This window comes from Dermacentor silvarum, chromosome 1 (genome assembly GCF_013339745.2).
Source record: "Dermacentor silvarum isolate Dsil-2018 chromosome 1, BIME_Dsil_1.4, whole genome shotgun sequence".
NCBI lineage: Eukaryota > Metazoa > Arthropoda > Arachnida > Ixodida > Ixodidae > Dermacentor > Dermacentor silvarum.
This window is the reverse complement of record NC_051154.1, coordinates 224,700,696-224,714,150: the sequence shown is the minus strand read 5'-3', so window position 1 is coordinate 224,714,150 and position 13,455 is coordinate 224,700,696. Positions and strand designations below refer to the sequence as shown.

The following is a 13,455-nucleotide window of genomic DNA, read 5'->3' as shown; positions in this document are numbered from 1 at the left end:
TTCTGCACCACCTTCTGTTTGGCGATTCCGAAAAGCTTACAGCCTCTCTCGCGCTGCTTCTTTGGGAGATTCTGACCTTTCAGCTTCAGTCAGTCAAAGCGAAGGTCCCGGCTGCAGCTCTCTCTTGACGGCATACTGCTAATAGTGAGTGCCAGTGCGAAGTCCTTTTTTTTAATACTCATCACCGGCCTCCCACTAATCGTGCAGCACCCCTTTCCTGCCTTTTGTGCATCATTCTGCTCAGCCAGGGACTGACATGTTCAGCCTATTTTATAGGTTATAACGATTGGAGTCTAACCGTTGGAACCAGTTGACAGTGGTCATGGAGCATTGTTTAAAGCCCTTTATTTAAAGGTTCCGAAGCGCTGGTTCGGTTCCCTACACCACTGCACAGTTCTTTACGCTGTGTGTGAACAACGGAAACATTCAACCTATTCCGGAGCTGACCAATTTTCACAGTGGAACTGCATTTTCAAATATCACGTAGCGCATTAAACGCTTCTGCTAGCCAAACCATTGCGAAGCTCTCTGCACGATTTAGCACCGCTCAGCCTGCATGCCCCACTTGGCGATCGCCGAAGCTACATATATGCTAAATAACAAAGGTGCTGCGTCTAACATAGATGTAGACGTTACAAAGATGCTCGAATGACATTTATATTATCTTTTGCTGGCGAGCTATCTCATTTGCCTGCCAATGTTCAGACATAATACAATCCATGTCGGTACTGTAGCTCCTTTGAGATACTCTCACTGATACTCGCTCGCACCGCGGAGGGTGTCAGCGGACAGTACATCTAATACAATCGAAGAAAGCTTTCCTCCATAGGTCGGCAGTGTGGGAGAATACTCACTCACACTCACTCACCATAATTTTTTCCAGGCCCCGCACTCACTCACGTTCACACTCACATCCACTCACACTCACAGCACTCACTCGCACTCGCACTCACTTCCACTCACACTCACTGGCACTCACTCACACTCGCACTCACCTCCACTCAAACTCACAGACACTCACTCGCACTCGTACTCATCTCCACTCACACTCACAGGCACTCACTCGCACTCACCTACACTCACACTCACTTGCACTCGCACTCACCCGCACTCGCACTCACCTCCACTCACACTCACTGGCACTCGCTCGCACTCACCTGCACTCACACTCACTGGCACTCACTCGCACTCGCACTCACCCCTTTGAAATGAGTGCGAGTGTGAGTGAGTGCACTCATGAGTCACTGTGCCAATCTATACCGCTCACAATTTGTGTATATGCATAACAAATCTTCCAATTTAGCACCTGTTGCATCGGCAGTGTGCCAAGGCAGTGTTTTCGACCCAGTTTTATTTTTAATATACATAAAAAATTTGCCTTCCCGATTACATGGTCTATTCGCTGACTATTGTATTCCGTACCGCGAAATTAATCACAGTTATAATCACCATATACAAAATTCTGCCTTTTCTTGGTGTCAGGAGTGGCAGATGACTCTAAATGCCCAAAAATCTGTAACGCTAACAGTAAGAAAGAAACAGATATCTGAGTTTACTTACATTATTAATGACACACCTCTCACTTGTGCATTTCAGCGTAAATATTTAGGTGTCACTTTAACATACACTCTCCGATGGGAAAGTCATGTTAACAAAATAACCTCAAGTGGAAATCAATGTACATGCTGAGCACTAAAGCGACTCTTCTAGGCTGAGAAGACACCTTCGTCTTGCGCCCCCAGATAAAATTTGATGGCCTACAAAATGCTTGTTCTAACAGTGCTGGAGTACGCCAATATTGTTTGGTTTCCGTACACAAAAGAACTCTTTGCAAGAATGGAAGGGGTACAGAGGAAGGCAATAAGGTTCTGTTTTAATAAATACAAGTTAACGGATTCATTGACTGAATTATTAAAGATAGCTGGTTTATTAACACTGCAAAGTAAGCAAACCTAGCACGACTAAAGTTTTTGTTTCAATTTATTCATGGTGACATAAACATTGATGTCAGCCCCAACCTCTCTCTGTCCATCTCTCTGTCATTGACATTAGACGTGTGCATGCTTGCCGCCCATGCTCGCTAAGCTCCCCTTCGGTCGGATTGAGCCACGAGAGCGGGAAATAGAGGGAAAGATTGACTTACCGTATACTTAGTGAACCGCTTAACGCCGAAACAAACACAAAAGAGAGAACAAAGTGGTATCTATCATTGCATCTTCGCTTTTTCTCCATGTATGCGAGCGACGGGCGTGTCTGTTACTCTGTGCTAACTTGGCTAGTCCCTCTTCTGCTTTGCCTGTTTATATAAGGAGCCTGTACGTGCACGTTTAAGAGGGAAGCAGAAAGAAAATGAGGAGCCATTCCATCCTCTGAAGGCGGATGACCAGCGAAGGTGTAGCAAATCACACGGTATTAAGCGTCTTCACTCAGTGGAAGTCATGGCAAAATTTGCCGGTCATGATTTGGATATGTCTGCCATCAGCGCTCCAGCCCATACATATTCCTTGGCGTATTAAAGAAAATGTCGCAGTTTCGCCCGAAAGGCAAAGCTTCGATTGCGATAGCAAATTAGTAGAGTCATACGAAGCAAGGATAGTAGTTTAATGGGCCGTATAAACTTGTAAACATTCGCCTACTAACTAAATAGACAAGCATGGTGTCACGCACGCACAGGTAAACATGAACGCATCTCGCTCGATGACCGTGGAAACTCACTGTCAGAACGCTGGAGTAAGGAGGCGCAGCTATAGCCGCGAGCGAATTGACCTTCGTGCCGCCTCTCGCTTCAAAGTGAACTAAACGTCGAAAACACAGCGCATACGAAGTTACCGGCTCTAGTTGAACATTGTTCACGTCGCAAATCACCTTTAAGAGGAGTCCCGCGCGGGCGCGCACTTTTTCCACGTCGCAGATCGCTTTCGAGATACGACACCCACGTGGCCGCTGCCGGAGCAAGACGACCCTCCCCCCCTCCTCCCCCCCCCCGTGCCTGACGCGCGACAGAAGCAGCGCGCTTCCGCTCCCTTGCGCGTGCGAGATTGAGCAGCAAGTGTCAGCTGACCATCGCAAGCTTGCACTCGCACACGCAGCGTACCGCCGGCACGCGGCAACGATTTTACCGTGTTTGGACTTTATACGGAACCTCACAACAACGTCCACGACCGTGGCAGAAGTTTGCTTGGAGTGTCCATGTAATTGCTATCACAATATAATATATCCGCACATTTCATTATACATTGTCTCACTCATGCCTGAACCTTGGATTATTACGACCTTAGTGAGTGTTTTCTATCTTGGCGTGCACAATCTGCTCGCGCGATAAGTCATCACCACGAGTGAGCTTGTACACACAACGTGCCTCCATTCTTCTGCAAACAAGGTGAACCGATATCACCTCTGCTTATCGTTCAAGCACTCACCACGTTCCCACTCACTTCCACTCACAAGCACTCACTCATGTTCACACTCACCTGCACTCACACTCACGTTCACACTCACCCTATACACCCAGAAGCACTCACCACGTTCACACTCGCAGCACTCAGTCACGTTCACACTCAGCTCCACTCACACAGCACTCAGTCACGTTCACACTCATCACCACTCACACTCACAGGCACTCACCACGTTCACACTCACTTGCACTCACACTCATTGGCTCTCACCTCCACTCACACTCACTGGCACTCACTCACACTTACCTCCACTCACACTCACTCGCACTCACACTCACTCTCATTTCTACTCACACTCACTGGCACTCACGCGCACTCGCACTCACTTCCACTCACAGTCACTGGCACTCACTCGCACTCGCACTCACTTCCACTCGCACTCACCTCCACTCACACTCACTGGCACTCACTGGCACTCACCTGCACTCACACTCACTGGCGGCACTCTCACTCGCACTCACTTCCACTCATACTCACTGGCACTCGCACTCGCACTCACCTGCACTTACACTCACTGGCACTCACTCACACTCGCACTCACCTGCACTTACACTCACTGGCACTCACTCGCACTCGCACTCACGCCTTTCAAATGAGTGTGAGTGAGTGTGAGTGAGTGCACTCATTTGTGAGTGCGCCGACCTATGCTTTCCTCTAAAAATTTGACGACTGTGCTCTTGGCAGTTCGAGGAAGCAAAATGGGATTCAATGACAGCTTCACTGAGTTAGGTGCACAAGTTCATGCACCAGCTGTCTTCTAAAAAGGGCTCAACTAGAGCACACTTGTGCACGTTTTGAAGAAGCAAGTCACGAGAGCACATACACACACAGGAAGCGTGACAGTGCATGAGCGTAGTCACACAATGACTTCAAACAACAGAACACATTCAGTCGGATTCATCGAGCCACACCAGCCTGACCCACAGTTGTGATTTCAGCAACAGTCACTAGAGGCACTCTTCTGACGTGGAAATTATCCACTGCCCAGGTACCGCTTGTTACAAACAGAGTGAAACACAGTGTGCCAAAACAGATAGGCAGTCAATGCTGCCAGCCAAAAAAATTTTAAAAGAAATAAAAATAAAATAAAAATTTCGCAGTTTCGCCCCAAAAAGCAAAGCATCGATTGCGATAGCAAATTAGTAGACAGCTATACAAACAAACGATAGTAGTTTTATTGGCCGTATAAACTTGTAAACATTTGCTTACTAACTAAATTAACACGTGTAACGTGTTACATGAACACATCTCGCTCGATGACCGCGGAAACTCGCTATCAAAACGCTGGAGTGAGGAGGCGTGGCAGCAGCAGCAAGCGAATTGACCATCGTGCCGTCTCTCGCTTCAATGCGAACTAAACGTCGAAAGCACAGCGCATACAAAGCTACCAGCACTCGGCGAACTTCGTCGACATCACAGATTGCTTCACAGATGAGGCCCGCATGGGTGCGCACTTTTTCCACGTCGCAGATCGCTCCCCCCCCCTTCTCGCCTCCCCCCTTGTGCCTTGCATGCGACAGAAGAAGCGTGCTTCCGCCCCGCCTTTCTCCCTCACGTGCACAGATATTGAGCCGCAATCGTCGGCTGAGCCTCGCAAGCTTTCACTCACACATACAGCATACAGCACGCGGCAATTATGTCACCGCATTTGTACTTTATACGGAACCTCACAGCAACGTCCATGGCAGAAATGGCTTGGAGTTTCCATATAATTGCTATCGCAATAAAAGCTAACTAAGAATGATCTACGAGACAAAATTACTTTCACATGGGATAAAAATGAGGAAGACTCACTGAAGTCGGCCAATCTTTAGGCTGGGCTGTGATGCAGAGGTGCACTTTGGAAGAACAAAGCTCCATAAGTCAGCTTTTTCGAGCATGCCTATTGCACGGTGCATCAGTCGCAAAGGCAGTCGGTTGTAAGTGAATCGCACATCAAATTTCATTCCTTTCACATAAATCTTTTGAAATCTGAAACAAACACCACATATAAGATAATTATGGTGCAAAACGTACAAAGAACAGAACACACAAGACAAACGAAGCAGTATCTACATATCCCAAATAAACAAAACTTGGGATAATATACCATCAGTTTGTAAATAATGCATATTTTACTCAAAATCTAAACTCGAGGATTTTAAGAATACTAAAGGCAAAATTACAATAAGTTGATAAGGGCTTTATTTACTTTATTTAGGAGTATTCTTTTTAACTGCAATTCTTTCTCTGAAGCTGCTACATGTTTCCCTACATTTTTGACAATGGGTCAGAAGCTGCTTGCCTTGGTCCTCAGCTTCAGCTTCCAAAGAAAAGCTACCTGCATATTCTAGGTGCCTGTGGTAATTATGATATCGGTGTACAGCCTCCCGCATTTTTAATTATATCGCGCTAGCGTCCATCACGCGTCATTTTAGCGCCTTTAAGCGGCGATAATCAGTGAGACCAGCAGAAGTACTCTCAAGTGCACTAAGCACTCTCCTGTGCAAGGGTCGTCTAATGCAATGTTCCCTTCAGGACGACTTATGACCATATTATAGTGTTCTCGCGCGATATAGTTAAAAATGTGGGAGGCTGTACACTTATATATGGGCAATCAAAAAATGATGTATTGCTTAAGATAATACTAAACTTCAAAGAAGAAGAAAGCAAGAAGAAAACTACAGTTGATCAAGCATAAAAGAACACATGCACACATGCACGCACACATGCACGCACAAAGATGCATACGTGCACGCACCCACATGCATGTACACTCTCTCTCTCTCTCTAAAAAATGCATGTACTGTGAATCTGGCATAACAAAGGTTGCTCAGAACAAAGGCCTTCAGACTGAAATTGAAACTAGTGAACATAGCCTCCACTGCAGAAACACCAATAGGGTACTGTGTGGCCTACCCCGTACCAGGCTTCCAATCTTCGCACCTTAATCACTGTGTGGTTCTACTGTATGGATGTGTGAAGAAGGCCTCAATGAAGTTTCAATGCAGCACTGTTCAATGCTTACTTCGTTACAATGATAGATGCAATGCAATATGTACAGACAGCAACAAAATTCTGTGGGATCCGCAGGCCCGTGCCAAATTACATAGCTGCAGCACCCTCTCACAAAGTATGCTTTAGTCATCGAGACATGCAACGGTGTATGTGTGTCCTTTCATGCTCGCATGTCTGCCAATTTGCCCTCTTCTGGCTAGCGTGTGACAGAAATTGAAACTAGTGAACATAGCCTCCACTGCAGAAACACCAATAGGGTACTGTGTGGCCACCCAGCACAGGGCTTCCAATCTTCGCACCGTAATAGTTGCATGATAGATGCAATGCAATATGTATAGACGGCGACAAAATTCTGTGGGATCCACAGGCACGTGCCAAATTACATAGCTGCACCCTCTCACAAAGTAGAAGTACTCTCAAGTGTACTAAGCACTCTGCTGTGCAAGAGTCGTCTAATGCAGTGTTCCCTTCAGGACGACTTATGACCATATTATAGTCTTACGACCATATTATACTCTCACATAGCTGCACCCTCTCGCTGCTGGGATCTCAAACACTGCAGAAGATTATTGGGATTTCATACACTGTAAAAGATGGCACTAGGTTCCAAACAGTGACTTGTGACAATGTGCCACATGCACCACATGCAGCCCAGTGCGCATGCTTCGTCAACAAACGGAGAGGCTGGTTTTCTGTCTTTCACATTCTGCCGGGGTCAGCAGCTTCTTTGAACGGGGCATTTTGGCGGGAAGTTTGGCGCACCCACTTGGTGCAAATCATTGCAACACCACGAGACGCCAACGCGCGCCAAGCTGGTGAGACCCAATCGACCTGAGACACACGTTATTGTTTTTATATTGCGTAGCATTTTAAGACAGCGGCGGCAAACCGAAACTAAATCGAGCTGGCTGGAACGCCAGAATACGATGCCTACGATGCGGCCAAAGTGAAACATAATGCTCACTTTGCGCCGCCTGCAGCAGGGAACGGCGATGCGTTTGGGTTATCGCCTATTCCCTACACGCTGTAAAACAGATAGGTGAAGAAGCTTATCAGAATTTGGTTGTTGGCGATAGCTGTGATTGCGGCATGCGATGACTCGGGAGAAGATTTGCTGGTATTGGAATAAGAAACTGAGTGCGCACCGCTGTTTACATGCGAGACGGGCTGGCAAGTATTGTAGGGAAGGTGCTGCAGCAGGCGGCTATGGTTTTCATCGCGCTTCGCGCCTTTTCTTGTTTACATAGGATCTAGCGGCTGGAAAATGTATCACATGATCGCAGTTTGGTGATGTACTGAACGTTGGTGCTGAAAGATTGTGTTTTCCGGGAACATATGAACCAGTAAAAAAGAAGCGTAACTGTATTGGGTCATTTTTTTTTTATTTCTTGATCAGCAATGTTGGCTCCAAGAAATCGCACGCAACAGCATCATATCAACAAGGTTCTACTGTACTGACAAAAAGAGCTGCTCGCAAGTCATGTGATAAACTCATTTATGCAAATCTTCGTTGGCAGGCATTAGTACTTTTTAAACAAACCACATAAGCAAAAGCAAATAGATGCACGCTTGGCAATCCCCTTCACTTGATCTATGCACTTTTTTGTACGAAGGAGAAGCAAAACAAATAGTTCAAACAGGCATGCTTCGCAAGAGGTGTGATGCTTGTAATTATAAGCCCTCATTGATGTACAGCCTCCCGCATTTTTAGCTATACTACGCTAGCGTCCATCACACGTCATTTTAGCGCCTTCAAGTGGCAATAATCAGGGAGACCGGCAGAAGTACTCTCAAGTGCACTAAGCACTCTCCTGTGCAAGAGTCGTCTAATGCGATGTTTCCTTCAGGACGACATACAATCATATCATAGTGTTCTCGCACGATATAGCTAAAGATGCGGGAGGCTGTACATTATCATATGCATTCTGATCATTTCTGTGTCATCTTAGACCTGTCAAGGCTTTGAACATACATTAGTCGGGAAAGCGTCCTCTCAACATTACAACTATCATTCGCAATGCAGAGCAACATCATGTGCTGTGTTCGCTAGATTGGAGTAGTGGGCAGTGGTGTCCAGCCAGTTGGCCAACACCAAAGTGCTGTTCTCTGTGTTTAATTCTAACAGATATTCTTTAAACTGATCTTTTAGAGATCACTTTGGGGTGAACTTTGGGGAGATATCAGGTATAACCCAACCAATTCGGGATGCAAGAATCAGGAATTATCACGTTTTACCCGAAAACAAAGAACCAACATATATAAGTAAAATTTACTACTAGACCATAAAAATAAAAGAACGTCTTGAAAATCATACTCTATCTTACCGTTCAGAAAACATGATAAGGAGGGAACCTCTTCTTGACTCATTGACGAAGCCTTCATACTCCAACACTTCCATAACTTGACTCGATGGTTTACACTGTTCACTTGAAATACGCACAAAGATGTTGTCTCCTTTCAATACAGATGGGCGGCCTTCTACTAAGCCTGGAACCTGAATTAAGGAATTCAATTTGCAAGAAATTCAGAAGTGCCCATTCACATGCCTATATTTTCCCCCATATAGTAAAGAACATACAAAAAGTGGCACCAAATTACGTATTCACATCAAATTCTCAAATCAAAGCATACGCTTTATCTCCTCCAAACAATTGTATTCACTGGCTCAGTGCAAAGGTGGTAATATGAAATAAGATTTAGTGTGATTTACCAGCCACACTTATGACAACAATACCTGGAAAAAAAAAAAAAAAGTCTCAGCCTGTACATTCCACTAAGGGCCAAATATTCACGCAGATGTTATAGCCGCAAAGACAGCAAAAACAGTGGAAAGGTTAGAATGTGGATTTACCCTTTTCTGGATTCTCAAATACTTTTCTTTATAGACATACTTATAGACTTTGTCAAAAATAATGACACCATGCTATGCTTTATTACAGTTGACACTGTGCACAATAGTCAGGCTACCACTCTAAATGCACTGCTTGAAGCTCTACAGGAGGTGAAATTTCATGTTCTTGAGAGTTTTCTAACACCAAGAGTTCCACAGAAAGAGCACAACATGAGTCTGGTCATGCCTCCTGTCATGTACAAAGTGGCTTCATCAATTTTGACAAAGAATGCACACTGCAGGGACAGATAGTACAATTTCTTTTTTTTTTTTTTTTTGGAAGCCCATTGGCATTTACAAAGGACCCTTAGCTTTCTTTTAAGATGCAGATGAACAAGGAGACAAAAAACACCAAAATTCAGCAATTTGAAAATTCTTACCAATGCGTGCAACATTTCAGGAAGCATACATCCAATACTGCTGCAGCAGTTAATGTTCACACCTCTCACAAACGCCCACTGGTAACATACTTTCTTTTTTTTTTTTTATCACGATGCACATTTTGCACATAATTCTGTACCCATCATAGGCAAAGGTTATGCATCAGTTCTCCAGTTTACCAGGTCTCCTGTTTTCCCCACATTTTGCCATTTCATTGTTCACTTCATTGTAGTGTCATTCACGTGCCAAGCCTTCAATGCATCATACGAGGGCAAATCAGAATGTCTCGGCCCCTATTTTTTTTTAGCCAAATTACGGCTGTGAATGTGAAGTCTATCCATCCCCAGCAGTGGACCTTTCTTGGACCAGCCCGGTCTTATCTGCTGGTAGCTCCACGACACAGCGCTGCTGTCAGTTGTTGAAGATGGCGGTTGTGCTTCACACGTCCACGGCGTACAAGCAACGAAGTGTGATTCGTTTTCTATGGAGCAAGGGACGAACGCCCATCAAAATCCACAGGGAAATGCAGCACATGTATAGGAAAAGGTGTTTCACTTTGAGAAGTGTGAGGTTGTGTTGTTGTCAGTTCACAAAAAGGCCGTGAAGCCAAGACAGCAGTCCGACAGTGGTTCTACAGTCAGTCAGACGAATTATACCACAGGGGCATCTCAAATTTAGTGCTGTGATGGGGCAAATGTGTGAACTGGTGTGGGGACTATGTGGAAAAATAGTGTAAGGTACGTATGTATATTTGTAATTACCTGTATGTACCTCATTTTGGCTAATATAAAATAGGGGCACAGACTTTCTGATCCGCTCTCGTATATCACGCCCTCATTTTGCACCGTCACTCTAACACCAATGCACCATTCCATTCTTAGTCACCAACATTGTAGTATTCTCTCCTTGCTCTTCGCTTGCTCTGAGGTCCACAAGAACACACCCTGCAATGATCTCTTAATTACTTATAATGGTGCAAGGTGCTTTTCAAGACCAGCATCAGCACATACAGTGCTTCAACCAGCTTTGTGCAGTTTCAGCTGGATGCCTTTATCTCTCATCTGCAGCACAGTTCACGAATAAATGCTTTGTGATATGTTTGGCCCCACTAAGTAGGCAGTCGTCAATTTTAGTCTTTATCTGTGCTTACTCCTCCAGCACACTTCTGAAAGCACCTCTAGTCTGCATGCACAGTAATGTATTCCTGTGGAAAGCTTCAGTTCACTACCAAAATTGTTCTGTTTGTAGCAGTTGTTTATAAATAGCAAACACTGCTTGCTAGGCTAGACAACTTTAGTAATTACTTGTACTTGTTCTGGTTACCCCAGCATTTCTGAAAACACCTTCAGTCAACCCACAGCCTGCCACGGTAGCCCAGTGGATATGGCATTGCGCTGCTGAACTTGAGGGCATCGGAATGCAGCCGCCGCATTCCGGTGGAATCGGAATGCAAGAACACCCGTGTACAGTGCATTAGATGCAAGTTAAAAAACATCAATCGGCAGCCCCCCCACTATAGCGTGCCTCACAATCAGATCATGGTTCCAGCACGTAAAACTCCAGAATTTTCAGCCTGTCTACATTGTACACAATCATCATCATCCCATTCCAGAATTTTCAGCCTGTCTACATTGTACACAATCATCATCATCCCATTTATGTCCACTGCAGGACGAAGGCCTCTTACAGCGCGCTCCAATTACCCTTATCTTGCACCAGCTGACCCCATCCTGCAAATTTCCCGGTCACCTAATTCTCTGCCATCCTTCACTGTACTTGACTTCCTTTGGCACCCATGCCAATAAACCACCAGTTATCTGCCTTACACATGACATGGCCTGCCTACAGTGGCATCACTAGGGGGAGGGATGGGGGCAGACCACCCTGGGCGCAGCTCGCTGAGCGGCGGCTGTAATGCGGTCACCACTCACGCCTTTGTATCCTCCACAGCTCGAAGCCGAATGTGGTAAATGTCTGCACCCAAGGCAGATGAATGGGCTAATTAAGAGAATGGGCTGAAGCAGAGATGTGCTAACGGGTGCCTGGTGTTCTTTATGTCATCGTTTTAATAACACTCTGCTGGGCTGCTTACGATAAACAAAAGCATCAAGGGTAACAGAGATTACAAATCCAACAATAATACTAGTTTCCCGGTTTTGGAAATAAGTGAGGTTGACGGTCAAATGCATCGTCTCTTTTTATTTGCTCACTCTATGACTAAAAATTGCATGATCTGCGTGATCGATCACAATATAATTTATCAGTTGTTTCATACAATAGGCACAATAAATCCTGGAAATTGTGGGACAGGTGTTGAAGCACAGGCTCCCAATTATGTATTTAACTTATACCGAAATATATGAAGCAAGGTGTTTATCCAGCAGCGCTAATCAGTGATGCATTCAATGCCTGAAACTGCAGCAAATGCTAAATCAGCAATAAAGTCACAAAGAAAGCAACAAATTGAATTGTTTGTGGTGCATAAAAGAGAAAAATAAATGCCAAGTTACAAGCAGAAATAAATGCTGAATTACATGCTGAAATAGAAGCATTGCCCTTTTAAATTATTTCACATTCACTCTCCAAAATGTGCGTTAAGAAATGGGAGAGTAACAAGAGAAGAGGCGAGGGAGGAGGGTGACACGCCAAGCAGCCGCCCCAGGTGCCGGGAAGCCGAGTGATGCCACTACCTGCCCAGCTCCATTTCTTCCTCTTAATGTCAATTAGTGCGCTATACCATGTGCTTTTTGTTTTTAATTTGAACATTTTTTCTTTAATCGCACAGAGGATATAGTGCACTTTTGCCTGCTAAGGCTAATTACCTGAAGAGGCAGGCATTACTTGGGCAACAAAATGCAGGGCCCAGGTGGGTAATTAAAAGATTAACTAATTAGCCTTTTAATGCTCACTTTAATGTACTGTTCCAATGGTGAAATCGAAGCCAAGCAGTAGTGAAGTCATGTCTGCGTAGCAGAAATCCTAAAGCTAGCTGAGGTACGAACGCTGAGAAACAAGACATGCGACAACCAGGCTCTTCTCTCGTGCTTATTTCTGGTCACGCTGCCCCATCTAGTGGCACTGCCGAGAAGTCTGCGTGTGGCCTTCAAGATGGGAAGCATAGCACGCTTGGGCCTGTGAATGTCAAGAACTGTTTTCTCACTTGCCGCACACTCAGTGGCACATGCTCAGTGACCCAAGTCGGCGAGAGGCTCATTGAACAGTGGCAAATGCCCTGTGCATTCATGGCAGAGCTCGCTAAAGCATTGGCGTGAAAGGCATTCTTTGAAAAGCGGCACATACCCAGTCAATTTCTGGCGCAACGTGCTAATGCGTCGGTTTGCTGGCCAAGAAACCCTTGTGACGTGGGTTCGATTCCGCTCAGCATCAGAGAAATGTGAGGGATCTTTTTCATCACTGTAGAGCAGTACATTCCCAGTGGCATATGCCTAGTTACACAGTTGGCGTCAACGACGTTCATTGAAAAGTGGCACACACCTACTGGCACATACCCAGTGCCCCAAGTTGGCAACAAATATGTTCATTGAACAGCGGTACCTACCCAGTCTCACATCTACAGTGACCCATGTTGCCGTGAAAGAGGTTCGTTGAAGACTGGCATATATGAGCACATTGCCACATACTCAGTGACTCTAGCTGGTCCGATAGTTGGTTTTGAACCCTGTTCCCTCAGCACAGCAGCCAGATTCGCTACCCATTCCCCCGACTACGGAT

At 45.4% G+C, this 13,455-nt stretch overlaps 1 protein-coding gene across 1 annotated transcript in view; it reads right to left on the bottom strand.

Moving 5' to 3' along the window:
- The window catches only part of LOC119436835 (putative helicase mov-10-B.1), a 99,664-nt gene that overhangs the window by 42,850 nt on the left and 43,359 nt on the right, over positions 1-13,455 (bottom strand). Inside the window, exons 6-7 of the mRNA XM_037703825.2 lie at positions 8,777-8,946; positions 5,250-5,426 (exon numbers count right to left, since the gene is read on the bottom strand). Coding sequence (XP_037559753.1) covers positions 5,250-5,426; positions 8,777-8,946 — 347 coding nt within the window. The remainder of the gene's footprint in view (positions 1-5,249; positions 5,427-8,776; positions 8,947-13,455) is intronic.